The sequence below is a fragment of the Macrotis lagotis genome, chromosome 2, assembly GCF_037893015.1.
Source record: "Macrotis lagotis isolate mMagLag1 chromosome 2, bilby.v1.9.chrom.fasta, whole genome shotgun sequence".
Lineage (NCBI taxonomy): Eukaryota > Metazoa > Chordata > Mammalia > Peramelemorphia > Peramelidae > Macrotis > Macrotis lagotis.
Window position 1 is genome coordinate 219,333,678 of NC_133659.1, and position 25,542 is coordinate 219,359,219.

Genomic DNA, 25,542 nt, shown 5'->3' on the forward strand with positions numbered 1-25,542 from the left:
TGGCCATACCTACAATTATTACTATTATTTTTTTATTTTAATTTTTTTCTCTCCCCTTTACTTTATCCCTCAAGTGAGTCTACATTTGTGGGCGGAGGGCATATTTTGTTTACTCTTAAACAAGAATATTTTATTAATGTATAAAAAATTGTTTGTACAAAATGAAAATGAATATTAAATTAAAAATTAAAAAAAGTGAATGCATTAGGGGCAGTGAGGTGGCACAATGGATAGAACACCAGAGTCAGGAGTAGCTGAGTTCAAATCCGGCCTCAGACACTTAATAGTTACCTAGCTGTGTGGCCTTGGGCAAGCCACTTAACCCCATTTGCCTTGCAAAAACTAAAAAAAAAGTTAATGTATTAAATAATTCAATAAAATAAAAAAGGGACAGCTTGAAAGAAAACAACCCCCCCAATCTGTTACTTAATAAGAACTACATTTAAACAACTCAATAGAAAACAGAACTCAAGTGATAGGAAAAATAAAAAAAAAGCAGGAATTGAAATCATGCTGGATAACAAAGCAAAATCATTTAAAAAATAAAAATGGATAAATATGAAAACTAAATTTTGCTGAAAGGAACATAAACAATAAAGTTATATGATCTAAGTGTCTCAGAATCAAAATTCATAAAGGGAATACTATTGAACTTTCAAGAGACATAGAAACATAGTAGTGATAGGAGACTTCACTGTCCCTCTCAGAGTTTTGGATATGTCTAACAAAAAAGATTAATAAAATAGAAAAATGTGGAACTGATCAAATTTCTGGGAAAACTTGAGTTAAACACTAAATGAGACATAAAAAAGTATACCTAGTTTCTGAGTACTATATGGAACTTTTACAAAAATTTGCCACATACTAGGATACCAAAACATTACAAACAAATGTAAAAATGTAGAAATAATTAAAATATACTTTAAAGACATAGCATAATAAAACTAAAAATTGATTTAGAGATGACAAACAAAAGATACAGACTCAACTGGAGACTTAACAATGGATTATAAAATGATGAGTGGGTCAAAGAAAAGAATCATTAAAAACAATAACTATGCTAAGCAAAATAAAGTAGTTCTGATGCTTATTATATTGACAAAGATGATTAAAAGAAAAATGCAAAGGTTGGAGGAACTGTGGATTGGTCCATCTATTCTGGAAAGCAACTTAAATTATGGTAAAAAAAAAAAGTATGTGCATACTCTTTGACACAGTGATACCACTCCTAAACTTATTTCCCAAAGAGATAAAAAAAAAGTATCATGAGTACAAAAAATATTTATAGCAGGTCTTTTCAGAGTAACTCCAGAAACTAAAAAAAATTCTCACTATTGAGGAGTGGCCAAACATATTATGATGTAAGATTATGGCGGGCTATTATTGTGCCATAGAAATGATGAACAGTTTCAGAAAAAAACTGGGTAGAGTACCATGACTGTTGCAAAGTCATCAGAACTAGGAAAATAAATTATACACTCAACCAATAATGTAGAATTAATTAAGCAGTAGGTGCCAGGCACTCTGTTAATAATATTCCTAAAGAAAAAATAGCTTTAAAAGTCTTTAGAATCCTGATCACTGCAGTGGTAAACCACCAGTTCAGAGGATTAAAGATGAAATATATTATTCATCTCCTGCCATAGAGATGATAGACTTGAAAGAAAGAATGAGACATAATTTTTGGATATGAACAAATTGTGAAATTGTTTTGCTATTTAATGCATATTTTTATGAGTTTTATTTATCTTTTTTAAAAAAAACATTCAATGAGGCAGGGGATGGTGGAGAGATAACATAACATACAAGTAAACCATGCACATTTTAAAAATGAATACTCTAGGGGAAGAGTACCATTTAGATAATATATAAATGAAAGTCACTAATAATCTTAAGAAAGCAAAGGAGGGAGAATGACAGGGTGAGAGTGTCCCTTTGATAATAGTTTTTATTTAAGAGAGGATTCATAGTTGTGGTTTCATTGGAATTAGTTTAGGAAATTCATGAACAGACCCCCTCAACTGACAACAGCTTAGCAACTCACTTTTCTTAGCAATGCCAGAGCTAACTCACTATTTCAGAGGTTCCAAAGGAAAGTGTAATATAGAAGAGGTATTGGAATACCAAATTGAAGGTGTACAGAATTTGTGCTGACCTCATTATTGTATACCTGTGAAACCCAGATTGTTTACCAGCACCATGTTAGCAAACTCAATCACTTTCATGTCTTAGGAAGATTCTGAAGATCACCTGGCAAAAATAAGATACCAGACACTGAGATCCTTCCTTGAGCTACACTGCCAAGCATTCAACTCCACATCAAAGAATACAACTCTGATAGACTGACCATGTTGTTCAAATACCAAATGTACGTTTGTCTCAAAGACTATTTACAGAGAGCTCATACAAGGCAAGTACTCACACAGAGATCAGAATAAGAAACAAAAACAAAGAACTGAAAATCTTTGAAATCTATGGGAGATATGGTAAAGGATTGTCCAGTATGACATGCTACTTCAAAAAAGGCACTCACTGTGCTTTAGTAGTGAAGCAGAATTATAGTAACTCAAAAGAAATGTGAGATGAAGAAATTTAGAGACATCTTCACTCCACATGTTCATGTGGATTATTTGTGCTGGATCTGTGGTAGTCTGTCAAGTTTGTATTGTCTGATCAGTCATAGACAGACCTACTTTACCTTGACTCCCACATAGTGGTGTCATTTTGATCCTTTTTGAGAATGAAGGACAACTTTGTTTCTTCATTTTTTTTCCCTTTCCCACCTAAATTTCTACACCTCCCTGCCTTTCAATATTTCATCATCTGGATAAACATAGTTTTCTACTGAGGATCTAACATCTGTTAAATTGACTGGTACTTGTTTGGTCAAGACCTGACACAAATTTCAGTGTGCTATGACTCTGATATACTTGTTTAAAAAAGGGAAAACTCCAAAGTGTCCCCTCTCAATTCTATCTGTTCTGGGTCCCCATTTATCTAATCAAACCACAAGCTGTCCAACATCATCAACCCATTCTTGATCATAAGATCTTTCTTTCTTCAGATCTTTCTTAAGAACCTACATCATTATTCCAGACTGAAACCACCAGAGGAAAGAGATATACAATAATTACCAGACTGCAAATGAAAACAACAGTAGAAAGTCATTGAACTCGGCTTACTAAATCTTGGTTCCAAAGGACAGTTGATAAAAGCTTCTCCACCATGTGTAGAGAAGAGTTTCTGTCAGTCATAAGTGATGAATAGGCTAGTTTTGCTAAACTTTTTCTTTGTGACATGGGAGTAGTCTCTGGGTAAGGGGAGAGAGACCCAAAAGATTACGGTTGTGAGAAACTGTATCATTAAAAGTCAGGGGAAGAAATGTCATGTAAAGAATCACTCTATATCACTTACCGGAATTCCCCACATTTCCTTTAAGTTCTTGTGCACGGCACTTGGAGAACCTTTGCCTTTGCACACTTGCTACACAAGGAGAGTGACTTCACCTCTGAGCTGGACTTGGGCTCTTAGCTCCTCCCTCCCTCCCTTCCCACTCCTCAGCTCAGGGACTGGAGACTGGTGGGAGGAAGGAGCTGGGGGTGGGGGTAAGGGGGATCGGCCACTGAGACTGGGGAAGGAAATCTTTTCAGTGACTTGTAGGAAGAGAGGTGAGTGGGTCTCGTCTTCCCATTCCTGCTGGAAAACCTGCACAAGGCTTACCTTCCCGAGGAAAGCGAACACTGCCTAGGAGAGCCACCCACTAAAGGTAGTCGAACTACAGCATTTTATTTTTGTTTTCCTCAAAGGGACGTCTCTCGGACCCTTATGTCTGCACCCAGGGGTGCAGCAGCTGCCCCCAATACCACCCTCTCCTCGATCACTCTTCTCTTTCTGCACCTCCTCTGGTTAGGACGGGGATTTCTCTGGGACAGAAGCTGGGGATAGCATTGGAGTCTATGTGTTGCAACGTTTTCCTGGAGGATAGAAAACCTGTTGTGGGTGACAGCGGAGCGATTTGCCACCCCACTCTCCCCGAAATGCTAAGGGAGAGTGTGGACGCTGCTTCCTAGAAGGGTTTCAGAGAAAGCATTTGCACAGCTCGCACAGGACTCGTTCTCTCTTTTCCTGGGCGTTATTAGGTCAGTCACTAAGGGCCATCCGAGCTAGAGACAGCGGGGCTTGACTGACAGACCACGGGCCGGGAGTCCGCGTGAGCGGGGTCCGGGCCGGGCTCCGGGATCGAAACTGGCCGCGTTATCCTGAGGAGAGTTTAGATCTCGGGCTGTCCGAGCTGACTTGATCTCTGTCATTTAAATGACAAAAGGTGGGGAACCCCACGTAGAGGAGGTTTGGGTCCCTAGCAACGGTGGTCAGGGATGCCGCGAGTTTGGGGGCGCGAGGTGGGATAGGAGCGGAGAAGAGGGGAGGGGAGGGGGAAAGCCAGAGGGCCAGAGGAGGAGAGCTGGGGTGGAGCAGTCCCCGAAGGGGCGACTTCTTTGGGGCCTCTTTCCTGATCCGGCCAGGGGAAAGGAGGACAACTCGCGGTTCTTCCTCTTAATGGTTAGGAAGATAAGGATGGGCATAGAGGGAGCTAATGGTGATGCAATGGTATCTCCCTGACTAAGACCTAAGCCAAACCTCAACAAGGCCTCGGGCAATGCCAACCTTAGGGCACAGGATGGGAGAGGAATCTGGCTTCAGATCTTTTTCTGTGTTAAGGCTTGCTGGAGCCAGGAGTGCAAGTCTGGCGGGGTGGGAGACAACCAGTCACAACTAGCACTTGGAGAGATGCAAGCTCCTACTATCCGATCAAAGCTTCTTTTTCCATTTCTCGTCTATACCTGGACTGTACAGGATACAGAGAAATAAGGACGGTAAGAAAAACGTTTTCCTAAGTATTTTCCTCACAACAGCCTGTGTAGTAGCTGAAAGGTGACAAATTGAATCGGAACATTCCAAAACCACCTTATTGGAGTAATTTTCTAGAATGTTCCTGTGTTGTTATTAACCAAAAGGGAAAAACTGATTAGGAAATGGTTCTTCATTTGCTCTGAAGACTGGTATTTAAGTACCTTCCTTTAAACATGAAATAGCTAGAGAAAAAAAATGAGTTAATTTAAACAATAGGAATTTATTAAGTGCTTGCTATGTGCCAGCCATTGTGTCTGAGGAAGGAAGGAGGGAAGGAACAAAGGAAGGAACAAAGCAAGAATGGAAGGAAGGATGGAAGGAAATACTGCCTTTAAGCATTTAGCAGTAAAACAAAGTACATAGGATGAATGCAGAGGAAAAAACTAGCAAGAAACTAGGGTTTTCAGAAGTGTTTTTTGATTGGACAAATGGATCCGGTTATTATAACATTGGTAGAATGCAATCACCTTGAGAGTGTCTCCTTTTTATCTCCTCTATGAAAGCTTTTACTAATTTCCTTATTTTTTTGCAAGGCAATGGAGTTAGGTGACTTGCCCAGAGTCACACAGCTAGGTAATTATTAAATGGCTGATGTCAGATTTGAACTCAGGTCCTCCCTACTCCACAGGGTCAATACTCTTATCCACTGCCACCTAATTGTCCCTTTCCCTGATTTCTGCAGTTGTTAGTACACCTCATTCAATTTCCTTATATTGATTTGTGGACATCTTGTATCTCCTTATACTCCTCTCTCCCAAAAAACTTCTTGAGGATTCAAGGCCTTGGCACAAGGTGTTTATAATAAATGTTTGTTAATTAAATTGAATCACCCTGTACACATTTTATAAACAAACACAGTGATTTCTCAGAAAGTTCTAAACCAAAACCAAAAATAAAATCAAGTGGGGAAATTAGTTTCTTATTTACTTAAGACTGGTATTTGAAGAAATGTAGGATTTAATTAGAACTAGTTTAAAGATAATTCAGGACATTCCAAGTTGTTCTAGGTCATAGGCAGCAGAAGCAGAGAAAATTCCTGGAGTCAGGAAGACCTGAATTAAAATTTCATCTAAGATACTTTCTAGTTGTGTGATCCTGAGTAAGTCTTGTAACTGCTCTATGTACCTCAGTGTCTTCATCTGTAAAACAGTGATAAGAGTAAGTTATCTTCAGTCATTTTCCAGTTGTGTTTGACTCTTCATGACCCCATTTCCAGTTTTCTTGGCAAGGATACTGGAGTGGTTTGCTATTTCCTTCTCCAGCTCATTTTACAGATAAGGAAACTGTAGGGTTTCATAAGGTTGTGGTGGGGACCAAATGTGATAATAATTTGTAAATACTTGCTTCACAAATGTTTGTTTCTTTCCTCCAAGAGCTTGAGAAGCTGGAAGCATCAGTTGATTTTAGATGTTTTCTTCAAATATTTCTTGGGAAGACTGAACTATTGTCTTCTTTTTCTCAGGGTGAAGTTCCTTTCAACATAGGATAGAATCTTGGATTCTTCTAAACCAGAGGTGGCAAATTTTGAAGTGATTGAGGTCTTATCATTTATATAGGGCCTTGATTCCTTCCCTTATTCAAGAGGCCTGAGGTTTTCTTTACATTGTAAATCATGGGGGTAGCAATTAACTTGGCCCATAGTAACTTTCCCTGCCATTAACTGCATAAAGCAACCAAAGCATAGATAGATCAACTCTGAATGTCTGTCCAGCTATTATTCCACACCACCTACTTGATATTCAAAATCAATTTACTTTTTTTAACATTCATTTTTTTTTGTTTAGGAAGATGGTACCTCTTTAATGGAAATTAATATTTTCCTTATCAGAGGCTATGCATTTATGAGAATGAACTTGCTTTCTCTTTTAGAACTGAACTTTTTTTCTGAGAAAGCAAATGTTTTCCTCAGAAGGCAAGAGGGAACCAAGGTCATTTTCCTGCAGAATGGACATATCTGAATGGCAATTGGAACACTGGCACAGTTTCAAGTTTCAGAAGTGTTGATGGTCCTTGTGGCAATCAGGATGGTGAACCTAACATGTTGCAGGGCCCTCAGTGCTGGCCTCAAGATTCTTTCTTGTGAAGGGTTAGTAGTGTTCCTTGAATTCCATATTTTCTTGGCTTTCTGTGTTTCTTGTCTGTGTTATCTGAGGGGCAGGATCAGCATGGTTGGTGTCACTCCAGACCAAGGGAATGTATGAGATGAGTTCTGCCTATTAATTTTTTTTTTCTGGAGGCTGGGCCAGTGAAGGAAGTGTTTTATCTTTTTTTCTAAAGCTGTTTTCCTGAAGGGGGTTTACTTTGGGAAGAATGAATTACTCTGTCTGAGACCTGCACAGTTGTTGCTCTTTAGGTCACTGTGATGAGATTTTTAAGACCCCTGTAATGAAAGAGTTTAGGGTCCCTTGTTGAAGGAAATGAGTCCTTTGACTTTTCTTTGACCGCCTTCATAGTTATCCCTCTCAGTCTTTTCCCTCCCTGGCACTCCAGAAATTGTCCCTGAATCCTCAGCCTTTGGGAAAAGATTGGGAAAATTTCTGGAAGGGACCAGTCTAAAAATGGTCCCAGTTCCCTGGATTTGGGATTCTGTGGGTCTTGCTCATAGAAGACTTTGTTGGGTTTTCTGGACTTGAGAGCATGGCTCCTTTTAAGAGAAGGGGTCCTCCACCCTGCATCCTCCCCACCCTGATCTCCTTTGGAGCCTTCTACTTTGTGTGGGATTGAGCCAATGACCTTGGTCTGGCAATCTCAGGGAGTCTGTGGCTCTATATTCTAGTACTGGCCTTGGCCTGGGATGCTCTGTTCTGCCTCCATGTGAACACAGAGCTCTTGGGCATCAGCCATGTTCCCAGTGAGCTTTCTTTGCAGGTGTGGCTGGCTAACTTTGAAAACCTGAAGGCCTGGGATCTGGGAGGATGTCAGGAGAATGGCTATGGGGCAACTTTGAAAGTGATTTTCTGATATCCTCACCAAACTGAGTTCCAGTTCATTGGAAAGCTATTCCTTAAAAAACATGTCCAACTTGGAACCTCAGCATCTAAAGCACCTGGTGGTGAGCTGATTTCTGGGAGCTCTTGTTTCTCTGGACTGCTGAGAGTTTCTTGTAGTTCTTTGGGACTTTCTAGACTCACAACTTTGGGAGCATGTCCTAAGTGTGTGTCAGGTACAGGAGTTTCCAGAGCTTCAGAAAGTTCTCTAGAAACTAAAACTTCTTGGGAAGCCCGTTATTTACTTCTAACATCTTTCTTAGGTGAGAATCCATCCTGGTCAAGATGGCAGATTTGCTTGGTAAATAGGGACACTGTGTGTAGTCAAACTCTCTTTGTTCATTTATTCTCTCTGAACTTTCCTCATCACCTCCTCTTTCTGGTTCTGCCTTTGAAACTTTTATCTGTTGTGAAACTCATAATTCATTTTTAGGATTCATGGTGGAATCATTAGCCTCTGCTTTGGGAATAATTAATTGTTCTTCAACCCAAATCCTGTAGCTCTTGGGGTCAATTAGTTCCTTTATGACCCCTTTCCCCTTGTCAGGCATATCAATTTGGGAAATAGCTAAAGGGGACATTTCCCTATAGAGAAGCCACATAATAAAGAGCAGGTAATCTTGATAAGAAGGCTAAGTACTTATGTCTCAAAATCATTTCCAATTTCTCAGTCACGCTCTATGGGACAGTCACAATCTGATCTTTCAAATGGTTTTACCCAGTGGTGTTAATGTCTGCTGGTCCATGCTCAGTTCCATCCATACTGTTGCATTAGTAACCTGGAAAGCCAGGCCTTCTGGCTCCATATTGGAATAAGCAGCTTCCAAAGTTCTTTGGGAAGGAAGATCTTCAGGTGACAATTGGCTCTTAATGTCCCATGAACCACATATGATATAGGGAAAGGTTCCTTGTTTGATCTGTAGACATTTTTCCTCTATGTGTATTTGTGCAATCTCCTTGGCCTTGGCATAGGTTTAAAGCTTCATGACACAAACAGAAATCATCTTGGGAGTCGGTGCTTGAGCCTTTTGAGTTGGGGATTCTCATTCTGGGGAAATCTCTTGTGCATATGCACCTTGTTTGAGGTGCTCTTAGGAACTTGTAGCTGGTTAGTCTGGGACTGAAGCAAGGCCACAGACTCCTGAATAGACTGAGGTGGCTCCAAATGGTGCTGAAGGAGCCATCTCTGAAAATGGAACTCAAGGAGCTTCCTGGCATGGTCTGGGAAGACCAAAAACTCCTTCATGAGGACAGAAGCATTCATTTCAGACCAAGAAGGAATAAAGACCTTGTCTGCCTCACCAAGTTCATGATCAAGGGGTTTCTGGGACAGTGAAGGCATTTGCATTAGGGAGGGCAGACCCCATAGCATCTGGAACTGTCTTTATATTAGATGCCACTCTAAGGTTTCATATTCATCTTTAGAGAGAAATGGGACTCTAATTTGTGTCTCTTTAGGGGCTTTGATGAAGCTCCCGATTGAAGCAGATGAAAAAGGTGTGGTAGAATGTGGCAACCAGGGAAGGTAGGATAGTTCATTGAAGAATACTGCCCATAGGGAAGAGCTTTTTGGTGGTGGTGGGTGAGGAGATGGAATCATGCCTCTTAAAGGAGGCTACCAGAGATTCACTATGCAGAGAGGAAAGATCCCAGCAAAATTGGCTGTATTTCTCTTGTTGACATCTAGTCTTGACTCCCCTTGTCCCTCCACTCAGGGGACAGAAGTGGTTTAGGACTGGGATCAAAGAAGGCAGGTCCTTGTTTATGGGTATTAGGGACTCTTCAGAAGTTCTCTTCAACTCTGTTTTTCCCCAGTTCAACAGGGAACAACTCAGAGCACAAGAAAGACAGCCCAGCCTGGTCTGCCTTCCCTGGTGCCAAGTTATTGGGGGGGGGGCTACAGTCCTCATCTCTGCTGTCTATCTCTTGGAGACCTGCTCTGGGATGAAAAGGCCTGTTTGCTTCCCAGTGTGATAATGTAGAAGGGGTTCTGCCCTGAGTTGTTTGAGTGACTCTTCTATTCTCTTGGGGAATGCAGGAAATGCACTCTCTTTTCAATGTACATCTCTAGAATCTTTTGGACTTCAGTACTAAAGAAGGAAAAGGGTGCTCAGCAAAACTGTGAGGGATTGCCTAGTTGAAGCATGTTTAGTCAACTGAAGGAACTCGGTATTCAGCAACATGTCTTTTGATTTAAAATCCTTGGTCTGGTTACTCAGCTTGAAAGACAGGTCCTCATCATCAATGGCATCCTGCTTTGTTGCTGGGGTCTTGGGTTTCTCTGGTCTGGAAGTAGAGTCCTTGGAGAGGGTAATCAAGGAATTGGTTATATCGTACTGCTTCTCCCACTGGACCAGTCCAGTCCAGTAGTTCCTCAGTCCAGAGACCACAGGGGGAGATGGGGAACCCATCTCAGTTAAAGGAGTTTGGACCGAGAGTGGGTACAATAAGGATTGCCCCAGATGCGGTCCAAACTGTGATCAAAAGACAAAGTAGATATAGTCATCCTCTCTAAGCAAGAAATTGATGTGTTCAGTGGGGGGGGGGGGATGTAAGTCTTTCTCACTGGAAAGCAGGCACTTGGTTTCCAAGGCCACTGAATTACAGATGGAGCAGGTGGGGTCCTTACACAGAAATTTCTGAATGCTGCTTTCTTTGGGAACCTGGGTTTGGCTCCTTTTCGGGATGGACAACAGTTCCAAGGGGGTCTTGGGTTCCTCCCTGGGAAGATCTCCAAACTCTTTGTTGTTCTGAATCTTTGAGATGCTTTTTGACTTTTCTTTGAAGACTGAAGCAGTTCTGATTAGTTGTTTACCTAAACCTGCAGCAGAACCTCCACAAGAAGAATCAAGGGGAAGTTACAGATATAGATCCTCTGACTAAACAATGTACACATAGGCAAGAGATGGTGGAAATGAACTGGTCTAGTGTCTCCCCCAACCCTCTCTCTCTTCTCTTCTCCCCTGGAGACATCCAATGTCCATCTGTATATCCTGAATCAGTTCCAAAAAAGTCTTCTCCAGCTCTGGTGACTTGTTGAGACCTTGTCTTCTTAAACATAGCAAGCATCTAGCACTCACATCCCAAATTACAGCACTGGATTCAATAGGCTTCCTTCTTGGCTTCCAGCTACTGGCCACATGGAAATTCCTGGAGAGGGAACCCAAATCCCCCTCCCTTGGGGCACTCTATTTTCCTCTGGTCTCTCCTTCAGAACAGATTTTCCACCTGGAGGACTTCTCAGTCAGTCCTGGGTGGTTCTGGCCACCAATGGCACCCTGGACATGGCCCCTTTACCATGATTCTACCCCCAGCCATTTTAATGGCTCTTGGCTCCAAACCTGGGTGAATCTTCCCAGGAATTTCTTGAGATATTTTCCTAGCAAAAAGAAAGTAGGCTTGAAATCAAGTCATTTACATGCATTATTTTCTTGTGTTCTTCCTGGAAAATACCAGGAAAAGAGATTTACATTAATATCTCGAGATGAGCCCCCAAATTGTTATAAATGGCTCAAGAATACTTAGTTCAGAGTGATTAAAATGGGTTTTTTTTTAAAGATATCTTAACAAAATGGCACACCTCTCTCATGGTGGGAGAGAGGGGTCCAATGTTCATTTTTTTTAAACTTTTGAGTTCATGTTACTCTCTCCCTCCTTTCCCTCCCCTTGACAGTGAGTAATCTGATATAGGTTTTATATGTATCACTTTGCAAATCAATTTATTTTCAAATCCTATCATTTATTTATCAAATATTAATTCTTTTGAATATCATTAAACCCATTGTAGACTTTTTCCTAGCAAATCTGTTAGTTTCTTGACCTCAAACACCATGACTCCTCAAGGTATGACTCCTCAATTTTTGTTCATTATTGCAACATAAATATTAAAATCCTTCAAGAACTTCTCTGATCCCTCTTGGATATCAATATTACTCTTTTAGTTACATTGAACACAATCTCTTTTGCATTTCTTCCTGTTTCATATCAGTTCAGTTCAACAATTTTAGGTGATAAGGAGACAAAGTAAAAAAAATGAAAAATGACAACATGGTGATTGAAACAAGACTTACTTAGATTTAGGGGGAAGAGGTCAGTTAGATGGCACAATATATAAATTACCAGGTCTGGAGTAAGGAAGACTCATCTTCCTGAGTTCAAATGTGACTCAGACATTTAAAAGATGTGTGATCCTGGGCAAGTCACTTAACCATGTTGGCCTCATTTTCTCATCTGTAAAATGAGATGGAGAAGGAAATGGGAAATTCCTCTAGAGACCTTGCCAAGAAAACCTCAAAGAGATGGACGTGACTGAAAAATGACTAAATAATCATGAATAAGAATCAAGAAGGAAGAAAAAGTGAAAATGAATGGAAGAATGATAATGTCCTTCTCAAAATTAAGAAATTATGAGGAATGGGGAAAGATAATGAGCTCTGTTTTAGACATATTGAATTTGAGATACTATAGAAGATTCAGTGAGAAATATTTAACAAGCAGTTGGTGATGCAGTGTTTGAACCAAAGAGAAAAAAAATGAGGGTTGGATATGTAGACAAAGAAATTATCTGATAGATGTAGGTGCTCAATGAATCTTATGGGCATTAATAATATCACCAAGGGAGAGTATGGAGACAGAAAAGAAGAGGGCTTATTATCAAACCCTAGGGTATATCCACATATAGCAGATGGAACACAGAAGAAGATTTTGAAAGGACAATGAAAAGGAATGATAAAGGTACAGTGATGGAGACTGATAAATATCACAAGAAAGATCCAAAAGAATCCACAGTTACAAAGAAGGGTAACTAGGTGGTGCAGTGGATAGAATGCTGGGCCTGGGGACAAGAAGGTCTGAGTTTAAATCTGGACTCAGATATTTACTAGCTGTGTGATCCTGGATAAGTCACTTGGTATTCTTTGCCTCAGTTTCCTCATCTATAAAATGAACTGGAAAAGGAAATGTCAAACTACTCCAGTATCTCTGCCAAGAAAACCCCAAAAGGGGTCACAAAGAGTGGATTGAACATGAGAAAAATAACTAATCAACTGCAATAAAATAAACAGGGACAGATAGGTAGTGTAATGGATAGAGACCTGACTCTGGAATCAGAAGAACTTGAGCCACTGACTGTGTGACCCTTCACAAGTCTCTCAACTGTGATTGCCTATCAAACAAACAAACAAACAAACAAATAAATAGACAAATAAACAAATAGATAAATAAATGAACAAATAAAATAAATAAACAAGCAAATGAATAAATAAACAAATAAGTAAGTAAATAAGTAAATGAATAAATAAATAATGTTTGAGGCAATAATGGCAATAAAGAGATAAGTGGTGATATTAAAGAGCAGTTTTGGTCAGTTGGTGGGGATGGAAACCAGATTGCAAGAGTCTGAGAGGCAAGTCTGAAGATAATAAAGAAGAGACAATAAATCAAGCAAAGAGGGGGGAAAATGGATTAAATATTGTTCTTATAGTCAAGAAGACCTGAGTTTAAATTCTTTTAACAGACACTTAACTGTCTATGTGATCCTAGGCAGGTCATTAAGACACTGGCCTTGGAATCAGGAGGATGGGAATTCAAATCCAGCTTTTGACACTCACCAGCTGTTACTTAATCCTGATCGCCTTGGGGCCATCTCCAGTCATCCTGATTCATGGCCACTGGATCCAGATGGCTCTGGAGGAGAAAGTGAGGCTGGTGACTTAACACAGCACCCCTTCTTTCAAATCCAGTTCATGTTCTTATCATGGTATCACCTCATGGTCTTCTTAGAAAATGAAGGACAAAATATTATTGTTAGGTAGGTCATGTAAACTTTCTCAGCTTCAAGGGCGGCTAAATGGTGCAGTGGATAGAGAATTGGCCCTGGAGTCAGGAGTACCTGAGTTCAAATCTGGCCTCAGACACTTAATAATTACAGAGCTGTGTGGCCTTGGGCAAGCCACTTAACCTCATTTGCCTTGCAAAAAAAAAACAAAACGAAACCTAAAAAAAAACCTTTCTTAGCTTCAGCTTCTTCATTTATAAAATATGGGTAATGAGATAAAATATACCAAAGTTTGTAAATTTCTAAGTTACTATTATTGTATTTGTTATTGTATGTCTAAAAATAGTTTTCTAAGGGTTTTGCTGTGAAAAGTTGAAGAGATATAGGATGATAACTTGTAGGGTTGTTAGGGTTACGTTAAAGCTTTTTTTTTCCACTAGGTTAGAAATAAATCTGGGTATGTTTGTAGGCAAGAGGGAAGGATTCAACCAATAAATTGATGCTTTGGTAGAAACACTGTATTACTCTCCTAGATTAAACATGCTACATATGCCCTCAGAGAGATTCTAGGTTACCCTGAGGGGTCTAGCACTCTCTCTTCTCTACTTCCATTGACTCAAGCTCTTAATTACTCTGCTTCCTTCCAAGGACAAACTCCAGTGACAACCTGGGTTCCATTCATCCACCTGTCATAAAATTGATTTTACAAAGGACATTGATTTCAAAGATATTGTCAAAAACAAAAATGTACAAACATTTCACCTCAATACTTCAGGGACACACTCTTTGCTCTTTTTCTCTTTTAGGTTTTTGCAAGGCAATAGTGTTAAGTGGCTTGCCCAAGGCCACACAGCTAGGTAATTATTAAGTGTCTGAGACCAGATTTGAACTCAGGTACTCCTGACTCCAGGGCCGGTGCTCTATCCACTGTACCACCTAGCCACCCCTCCCAGCTCTTTTTCAATAAAATATTGATCCAAAAAGTCAAGAAGTCCATGTCCAGATGTTACTTGACAAATGAATCCTTATCTCAATTTCCACTGGCTTTGTTCCTGAAGGACACTCCTTGCTAACTAACTCTGAGCACTGATATTGTATTGGCTTAAAAATGCAGCCTCTCCAATTCTGAGTCCCTGGAGTGACCTTCTGTCCTTGCAGAATTCATTAGGGGTGGAAGTTCAAATCCCTTCACTAAAAATGGAAAAAGAAAAAATGAAAAGACCAAGGACTGAGACCTATTTCTTGAGGCTTCATAGTCTCATTGAGAACTCAAGACTTCTCCCTTCCAGGATTGTTTCTAATCAGTCACTGAAATCCAAGGAATCCAATGATCAGAGAACAACTGAAGGGAAGGTAGCTAAAAGGAACTAGATGAAGGATGACTCAGCCTTTTGAAAATCCCTCCAGTTCTGACCTCACAGTCTATTGAAAAAAGCTATTCTTAATCATATAATTAGTAGACCAGAACTAGTAACAGAATCCACTTCCATTCCATTTCATCATGATTCTCCTCAGCAGGATCCTCTGTCTTTCCATCTGGATAGATGGTAGTAAGGGCAATCCAGGCATGTCCATGTCCATGTTACACTCTCCCTATCCCATCTGACAAATTTGCTTTCCATGGTAAAAAGATAGGGGTATATTTTAAACATGTTGTCCATATCCCTAATCCGTAATCATCTGGGAGGCATAAATATTGTCCTTTCATTTTTTTACCCACTGTCATATAAGGCAAAAGTATTAAAACAGTCACTGTGGCAAAACCTTATACAGTCTTACAAAAAAAATCACAATTGCCTATAAATACAAAGCTATGCAGATTCAACAAACAAGGAATCCTTCAGTATTTACCAAAGATTACTACAAACACCTGTCCTGTTATTAGAATAGTCTTCCTCAACACAAAAACTGAAAAAAAAAAGGCAAAGAAAATCAGCGTCCCATCTTTAAAGGAATCTTAGTTTTAGAGAGCTTCAACAACCAAGGGGATTTAGGATATATTGGCCATCCAACTATAATCTAAACAAAATATTCTGTTATTCTGTTTCTATACTGAGCATACCAAATTTTCCCTAGAGGTCCAGGTTTAGATCCCTATTCCAAATTTTCCCCCTCAAAGTTCTCTCAGTGGATTCATGCCCCTGTAAAGGCAGAAACAAAATTCAATCCAAAATTGAATTTAGACTCTTGTTAACAATATACCTCTTATCAAAGTCAAGTGGGGCTTCCAAGAGGAAAAATAAATCCTGAGGGTGTCTATTTTGTCTTATGGGCTTAAAGAGCATAAGGACCTCATAATAAAAACATGCATTCTAGTTCTTACTAAATGAAAAAAAGAAAAATACAAACATATATATATATATATATATATATATACACACACACACACACACATATAGCAAGTTATAATACTTAAATAGTCAATAATTCAACAAATGCACAAATGCATAAATGGAAATGATGAATGAGAGAAAATATACTGGAAAAATAACTAAATAATTACAATCTAAAGGGTTTTTTTTGAAGGGAGTGATTTCCTGAGGATTCCATAAATAGAAGCATTCAAAAACAAATGAACCAGATAGAGAATTTCTCCAGGGTCTCTGCAAATTAAAGGACTCAATTTTAACCAAGAAGAGGTCTCATATGTAGCATATATATTCTGGCTCCTTTCTATTCTTCAAGGTTCTAGGATACCATGAGATATTGGAGAGTATAATTTGAGTCTGTTTCATGGACTTTAATATGGAAAGATGCCATCTGAACCACATGATCATGACCCTCCTCAGATGTCATATGCTCCACAAAATCTTTTCTGATAACTTTCTTGTCCACTAGCCCCCAAACCTCCACTATACACTCCCTCTACCATGACCACCAGACTCAAAGTTAATTCTCCCTATTCAAATTGTCAGATTACTTCCTTATATTATTTATTTGCCATTTCCTTTTCTAACTGTATTTATTTATTTTTTTATTCTAATTTTGTACAATTTTTTAACATTAATAAAATATTCTTTTTAAGAGTAAACGAAATACCCCCTCCCCCACATAAATATAGACTAGCTTGAGCGATAAAGTAAAGGGGAGAGAGAAAAAAATTAAAATAAAAAAATAGTAATAATTGTAGGTATGGCCAGGTGGCGGAATGGACGAAGCACCAGCCCTGGAGCCACAAGCACCCGAGCCCACATCCAACCCCATACACCCAACAATCACCCAGCTGTGTGACATGCAAGCCACCCGACCCCACTGCCCTGCGAAAACCAAAAAGAAGAAAAAAAAAGACCCCAAATAAAACAAAATAGTACTAATAGTAGGGGTGGCTGGGTGGTGGACAGAGCATTGGCCCTTGAGCCAGGAGCACCCAGGGCCAAATCCGGCCTCAGACAACCAACGATCACCCTGCTATGTGTCTCCAGGCAGGCCACCCAGCCCCATTTGCCCTGCACCCTCCCCCAAAATAATAATAATAAAAATTGTGCTTCAGTCTTTGTTCCAACACCAACAACTCTGTCATGGGTGGATCACATTATTTATGGTAAGTCCATCACAAAAGTTACTTCCATATTTTTCCACTGTTGCCATTGCTGATCACAACTCCCTCCTTTCTTATTTCTCCACTACCATGTACTATATTTTCTCTCTCCTTTCACTCTGACTCTGCTGTAGGGTAGCTGAGTGGCACAGCAGACAGATCCCTGGTCCTGGGGCCAAGAGGCCCTGAGCCCCCATACCACCCCTTAGGCCTAGCATCCACCTGGCCCTATGGTTCTGGACAGTCCTTCCAATCCCAGCCCCTTGCAAGAAGTAAAAAAGACAATGTGTTATATCTGACCACTCTCCCTCCATGGTCTATCCTCTCCTCCTTTATTCACACCCCCACCCCTTCCCCCTGCTCCCCCCTCCTTCTTACTCCAGATGCCTATACCCCATTGAGTATATATGCTGTTTCCTCTCCTAGCCACCTATGATGAGAAAGAAGATTCCCTCATTCCCCCTTGCCTTCCCCCCTTCCATATCATTGCAATAGTTCATTGTAATAAAGAAAAATCTTATTATATGAAATATCTTGACCTATTCCCCATCTCCTTTTTCTTTCTCCCATTACTTTTCCCTTTTTTCTATTGACTCCATTTTTATAACACATTTTATCTTCAAATTCAGCTTTCTCCTGTGCTTCATCTATAAAAGCTCCTTCTACCTGCTCTGTTAACCGAGAAGGTTCATATGAGTATTATCAGTGTCATTTTTCTATGCAGGAATACATGCAGTTCATCATCATTAAGTCCCTCATATTTTCCCCTTCTCCTCCAATCTCCATGCTTCATCTGAGTCCTGTATCTGAAGATCAAACCTTCTGTTCAGCTCTGGCCATTCCAACAGGAACATTTGAAATTCCCCTGGTTCATTGAAAGGCCATCTTTTTCCCTGGAAGAGGACATTCAGCCTTGCTGGGTAGTTGATTCTTGGCTGCATTCTAAGCTCTTTTGCCTTCTGGTATATTATATTCCAAGTCCTATGAGCTTCCAATGTAGTTGCTGCTAAGTCCTGTGTGATCCTGACTGCAGCTCCACAATATTTGAGTTGTGTCGTTCTGGCTGCTTGTAAGATTTTCTCTTTGACTTGGGAGTTCTGGAACTTGTCTATAATAGTCCTAGGGGTTGGTTTTTTGGGATCTCTTTCTCGGGGGGATTGGTGGATTCTCTCCATTTCTATTCTGCCTTCTGCTTCTAGAATATCAGGGCAATTTTTCCTGTAGTAATTCTTTGAAAATGATGTCAAGGCTCTTTTCCTGATCATGACTTTCAGGTATTCCAATAATTTTTAAATTATCTTTCCTAAGTCTGTTTTCCATATCAGTTGTTTTTTTCAATGAGATGTTTCACATTTTCTTCTAATTTTTCATTTATTTTTTGGTTTTGAAGTATTGAGTCCTAGTTTCTCACAAATTCATCAATCTCCCTGAGTTCTATTCTTTGAAGGATTTGTTCTCCTCAGAGAGTTTTCTTATCTCTTCTTCCATCTGTCCAATTTTGCTTTTTAAAGCATTCTTCTCCTCAATAACTTTTTGAAGTATTTTATCCATTTGACCTAAGCTGGTTTTTAGCATGCTATTTTCTTCAGCATTTTTTTGGATTTCTTTGAGTAAGCTGCTGACTTCATTTTCATGTTTTTTCCTGTATCTCTCTCCTTTCTTTTCCCAGTTTTTCTTCTAACTCCCTCATTTGATTTTCAAAGTCTTTCTTGGTCTCTGTCATAGCCTGAGCCCAATTTCTGTTTTTCTTGGAGTCTTTAGATGCAGGAGCTTGTGCTTCCTCATCTTCAGACTGAATATTTTGATCCTTCTTGGGCTCATTTGCAAAATATTTCTCAATGGTCTTCCTCTTGTTTCTCTGCTTGCTCATTTTCCCAGCCTGGACCTGTTTTGGGGGTGCTTCCTGAGTTTTTGGGACACTCCCAAAAGGATCTCAGTGTGTGAGGCTCTGTCCTCCCTCCTGGTCTGTGAATTACCATATGTGCCCCCCCCTCTGCCATGGGGCTGAGGTGGGGGGGGCCCTGATGTTCTATGGGGGGCCTAGACTGTGATCAGGATCTGAATGTGGTCAGAACCCCACTGTCCTGTTCCAGAGGCAGAGGACACAGCTTGGCAGTCTTTCTCTCTTCACTCCCTTCCCTCAGCTCAATGGGCTCATGCCCTGGGGGCTGCAGCTTATTGGCTCCGCCTGCTTCTGTTCCTGGATCTGGGTTGTGCTGGTCAAGCTTCTAGCTGTGTGCTCTGAGGGCTGGGCTTCACGCTCTGGCAGAGGTCCCCCGCTGTTCCCCCACTTTGTACCCGGTGCTCCCTTGGGTACAGCTCAGGAGACTTCCCCACTGCTGTGAGCTGCGTCTCCCAGATCCCTGGGGCTGCCTCCAGGAGGCTGAAGTTCTTTCACTCTGGCGGCAGGCGGGCCAGCCCTCTGACACTGGGGAGCAGAGCCTTTCTGCTCTTTTCCAGGTTACCTTGAGTAGAACTGCCTCTCTGGGTCCCTTTGTGGGTTCTGTCTCTCAAAAGTTTAGTTAGAGTCCTTAGTTTATAAGTTTTATCAGAGAGCGCCTAAGACTCGATCCTTTCTTGTCACCATCTTGGCTCTGCCCCCCCCCATTTCCTTCTTCAAATAATAAAGCACTCCTATATCTTTGCCCAAAGAGCCCCAAATGGAGTCATTGAGAGTCAGACATTATTTTAAAAAAATATCAAATCCTCCATTGTACTATAATGTTGTTTAGGGCAACAACTAGAATTTTATTTTTAATCTTTTTCATAATAGCTAACATTTAGTGTTTTCAGATCTATAAAGCAAACCTTTCACTTGTTCCTCACAATACTGTGAGGTAGACAGTATTATTACTCGATTTTTTCCTGATTTGATTTTATTTTCCATGTCTGAATTTTCTCCCTTCCAACTTCTCTCTCCAATTCTTCTCCCTTCTTCCTATTGAGAAAGCAAGAGAAAAATGCATGTTATAAGCATATATCATCAAGTAAAACAAATTCCCACAGTGGTCATATACAAAACACACATAAACACATATGTATATATGTATACATACATATATACATATTTGTATATATGATTGAGTCCATCACCTCTCTATCTGGACCTGAGTAGCATGCTACACCATAAGTTTTCTGGAATTATGGTTGGTCATTAGATTTCAGTTCTTGAGTCTATGGAAGTTGTTTGTCCCTAAACATTGTTTTTATTGTATAAATAATTCTCCTGGTTCTGAACATTTCATAATTTTCATTTTATTTTAGTTTCAGTTACAAATTTTCTTCCTTTTCATTCTCCCTCCCCCATTCATTGAGAAAGGAAGAAAAACAAAACCCACAGAAAATATGCATATCATGCAAAAAAGTTCCCATCTTAGCCAAGTAAAAAACAAAGTCCAAAAAAATGCTTCAATTTATATTCTGAATCTATTCATATCTCTATCTGGAAGTAGATAGCAGGTTTCATCATGAGTTCTTTGGAGTTGTGTTTGATCATTTTGTTGATCAGAGCTCCTGTCTTTTAAAGTTGATGATCTTTACACTATTGCTGTCACTGCAAATTTTTCTTTGGATTCTTCTCACTTCACTTTGTTTCACTATATACACATGTTTGCGAATTTCTCTAAAAATATTCCCTTCATCAATTCTTATAACTCAATGTTCCATCACATTTATGTAGCATAACTTTTTCAACTATTCCCTAGTTGATAGATATTCCCTCAGTTTTCATTTATTTGCCACCCCAAAAGAGCTACTATAAATATTTTTGAACAAATATATCCTCTTTCCTTGATCTCTTTAAATTATCTCCTCTGTTTTATAGAAGAAGAAAATGAGTCTGAAAGAGATTAGGTGACTTGTTGAGGGTCATACAGCTAGCAAGTGTCTGACACAGGATTTGAGCTCAGGTCTTTCTGGCTCCAAGTACAAAATTATATCTACTATACTGCTTTAGTGGATCTAGAAATGATCTCTTCCCATATTCAGTTGTGGAGCACAAAAGACTGAACTGGGATCTTATACCTTGGACATAACTTTTTTTTAAAATAGTCATTTTTCTGTTCATTTGCTCACTTTTTTTATAAAATATTTTGACATGAAAGTTCACATCTCTATAGCGTTATTCAGCTTACAAAGTTCTTTTCTCACAGCAATCTATGAAATAGGTTACTATCCCCTCTTTTCATAAGAGGAGCCTGAACCTCTGAGATGCTAATGATTGACCTAAAATCATCTTGCCATTAAATTACAGAACTGGTCCTTAACTTCAGGTCTTCCAATTATAGTCATACTTGTAAATTACTTAGCAGAATCTGCCACATAGTGGACAACATCTAAATGTTTCTTTCCTTCTCCTGCCATTGCTGCTTCTACCATGGGGCAATGACAGTCTACAGAAGCTTTCAACCTTACCCCTGTTCCTGGAGAAGGTAGGGTTATCTTACTCCATATTGCTGATTCCTAATCGGCATTCACTTCTTTTTTTTTAATTGGAATTTTATTTTTCCAATTACATACTACGGTAATTTTTCCAATATTTATCCATTTGCAAATTTATAAATTACACATTTCTCTACCACTCTGCCTTCCTTCCCCCTTCCCATAACAATGAACAGTCTGATAAAAGTTGTACATGTACATTTATATTGAACATATTTACATATTAGTCATTTTATGAGGAATTAGAACTAAGGGAAAAGAAAGAAAACTATGAGATAGGAAGGAAAAACATAAGGAAGTTTTTAAAAAGTGAACATAGTATGCATTCCAATTCTGTCATTTCTTCCTCTTAATGTGGATGGCATTGTTCATCACAGTTCTCTCAGAGTGGTCCTTGATCGAGCAACTGCCGAGGGAAGCTGCATTCATCATAGCTGATCAGCTTACAATGTTGCTGTTAATGTAAACAATGATCTCTTTGTTCTGCTCCCTTCACTCAGCATCAGTTCATGTAATTCTTCCCATTCTTTTCTAAAGTCCGACTATTCATTATTTCTTTTTTAATATTCATTATTTCTTATAGAAATAATATATGGTACTCCATATACCATAACTTGCTCAGCCATTCCCCAGTTGATGAACATCCCCTCAATTTCCAATTCTTTACTACTACAAAAAGAGCTGTTATAAATATTTTTGAATATGTGAGACTTTTTCTGGTTTTTTTTTATGATTTCTTTTGAAAATAGGTGCAGTATTGGTATTGCTAGGTCAAAGGGCATGATTAGTTTTATTGTTCTTTGGAAACAGTTCCAGATTACTCTCCAGAATGGCTAGATCAGTTCACAACTCCACCAACAGTGCTTTAATGTTCCAATCTTTCCACAACCTCTCCAACATTAATCATTTTCCTTTTTTGTCATCTTAGTCAATCTGATAGGTGTGAGGTGGTACTTAATAGTTATTTTAATTTGCATTGCTCTAATCAATAATAATTTGGAGAATTTTTCATATGAACACATATATAATACACATATGTGTATATTTTTACACACACACATATATGCATATAGCTTTAATTTCTACATTTTAAAACTGCCTATTCATATCCTCTAACCAATTATCAATTGAGGAATGACTTGTAATATTATAAATTAGATTCAGTTCTCCATATATTTTAAAAATGAGTCTATCAGAAACGATAGTTGTGAAAATTGTTTCCTAGCTTTCTGTTTTCCCTCTAAGCTTGCCTGTATTGGTTTTAATAATGAAAAACTTTTTTAATTTAGTAGAGTCAAGATCACCCATCTTGCAATTTATAATGTACTCTGTTTCTTGTTTCATAAATTTCTCCCCTTTTCATAGATCCAATAGATAGAGTACTTTGATTTCTTAATTGGTATATGGTATTGCCCTTTACATCTAAATCCTGTACCCACTTTGACCTTATTTAGGTACTGGGTTTGAGATGTGGATCTATGCCTAGTTTTTACCTTACTATTTTTCAGTTTTCCCAGCAGTTTTTGTTGCATAGAAATTCCTTACCCCAGAAATTAACAAACTCTGGGTTGGTGAAACTGTAGATTTACTATAGTCATTTGCTATTGTTTTTCTTATACCTATTCTAATCCACTGATCCATTCCATTATTTCTTAACCAGGACCAGGCAGTTTTGATGACTGCTACTTTACAGTATCATTTTAGATCTGGTAGAACTAGACCACCTTCCTTTGTGTTTTTTTTTCATCAATTCCAGTGGCTATGTCCCTTTTTATCTGCACCCTTCTGATGACTTGTATAACAGTCACTGAACTCTAAGGAAGACAAAACTTTTTCCCACACTGAATTTCTTTTCCCAAGTGAACTTGATTCGAGAGTATTCCCTTGCAAGATGGTGACAAGAGAGGATATCTCTTAAGTGCTCTCTCATAAAACTTATAAAGTAAGGACTCTAACTAAACTTTCAAGAGACAGAACACACAGAGGGACCCAGTGAGGCAGTTCTTCAACTCAAGGTAACCTGGAAAAGAGCAGAAAGGCTCTGCTCTCCAGGGTTGGAGGGGTGGCCCGTCAGAGGGGTGGCCCGCCAGAGCGGACTCCCCCAGAGCCAGCCCCAGGGCTCTGGGAGATGCTCACAGCAGCGGGGGAGTCTCCTGATTTACACCTGGGGGAGCACCAGGCACAACTTGAGGGAACAGCGGGGGGACCTCTGCCAGAGTGAGCATGTGAAGCCCAGCCCTCAGGACACACAGCCAGCAGTGTGACCACAGCAGCCCAGACTCAGGAACAGGAAGCAGAAGCCAGTAAACAGGAGCCCCCAGGGCATGAGTGCTGAGCCTAAGGAGGGGAGTGGAGAGAGAATACTGAGCCCTGTCCTCTGTCCCTGAAACAGGACTCTGGAGTTCTGACCACATTCAGATCCTGATCATAAGATAGGCTCCCCATAGAACAGCAGGCCCCCCCCACCTCAGCCCCCAGAGTGGGGTGCTTATGGTCATTCACAGACCAGGAGGGAGGACAGAGCCTCACACATTGAGATCCTTGTGGGAGAGTCTCAAAAGCTCAGAAAGCATTCCAAAACCAGGCTCAGGCTGGGAAAATGAGTAAGCAGAGAAAAAAGAGGAACATCATTGAGAAATACTTTGCCTTTGCCTGTGATCCCAAGAAGGATCAAAACAATCAATCTGAAGATGAGGAAGTCTAAGCTCCTGCATCTAAAGACTCGGAAAAAACAGAAATTGGGCTCAGGCTATGACAGAGCTCAAAAAAGACTTTGAAAATCAAATGAGGGAGATAGAATAAAATTGGGAAAAGAAATGAGAGAGATGCAGGAAAAACATGAAAATGAAGTCAGCATCTTAGTCATGGAGATCCAAAAAAATGCTGAAGAAAATAGCATGCTAAAAACGAGCTTAAGTCAAATGGATAAAATACTTCAAAAAGTTATTGAGGAGAAGACTGCTTTAAAAAGCAGAATTGGCCAGATGGAAAAAGAGATAAAAAAGCTCTCTGAGGAAGACAAATCCTTCAGACAAAGAATAGAACTGAGCGAGATTGCTGATTTTATGAGAAATCAGGACTCAATACTTTAAAACCAAAAGAATAAAAAATTAGAAGAAAATGTGAAACATCTCATTGAAAAAACAACTGATATGGAAAACAGATTGAGGAAAGATAATTTAAAAATTATTGGAATACCTGAAAGTCATGATCAGGAAAAGAGCCTTGACATCATTTTCAAAGAATTACTACAGGAAAAATTGCCCTGATATCCTAGTAGCAGAGGGCAAAATAGAAATGGAGAGCATCCACTGGTCTCCCTGAGAAAGAGATCCAAAAAACAACCCCCAGGAATATTAAAGCCAAGTTCCAGAACTCTCAAGTTAAAGAGAAAATGTTACAAGCAGTCAGAAGGACACAACTCAAATATTGTGGAGCTGCAGTCAGGATCACACAGGACTTAGCAGCAACTACATTGGAAGCTCATAGGGCTTGGAATATAATATACAGGAAGGCAAAAGAGCTTAGAATGCAGCCAAGAATCAACTACCCAGAAAAGCTGAATGTCCTCTTCCAGGGAAAAAGATGGACTTTCAATGAACCAGGGCAATTTCAAATGTTCCTTTTGGAGTGGCCAGAGCTGAACAAAAGGTTTGATCTTCAAATACAGGACTCAGGTGAAGCATAGAGATTGGAGGAGAAGGGGAAAATATGAGGGACTTAATGATGATGAACTGCATATATTCCTGCATAGAAAAATGACACTGATAATACTCATATGAACCTTCTCGGTTAACAGAGCAGGTAGAAGGAGCTTTTATAGATGAAGCACAGGAGAAAGCTGAATTTGAAGATAAAATGTGTTATAAAAATGGAGTCAGTAGAAAAAA

General features: G+C 39.6%; 2 protein-coding genes across 3 annotated transcripts in view; one reads left to right on the top strand and one right to left on the bottom strand.

The window, feature by feature from the left end:
• LOC141514204 (uncharacterized) overlaps window positions 1–25,542 on the top strand; it is a 53,485-nt gene continuing 27,943 nt past the window's right edge. The window contains exon 1 of one of the 2 annotated variants that reach the window (XM_074224792.1): window positions 1–3,766. The gene's annotated coding sequence lies outside the window, so the exon portion shown is untranslated. Of the gene's footprint in view, window positions 3,767–4,457; window positions 4,875–25,542 lie in introns of those variants that run through there. The other variant, XM_074224793.1, reaches the window with a different exon arrangement.
• LOC141512091 (putative protein SPATA31F2P) lies at window positions 8,899–9,808 on the bottom strand. Its single transcript, XM_074220974.1, is given in 2 exon segments — window positions 8,899–9,481; window positions 9,483–9,808. Coding segments are annotated over 2 exon segments (909 nt in total).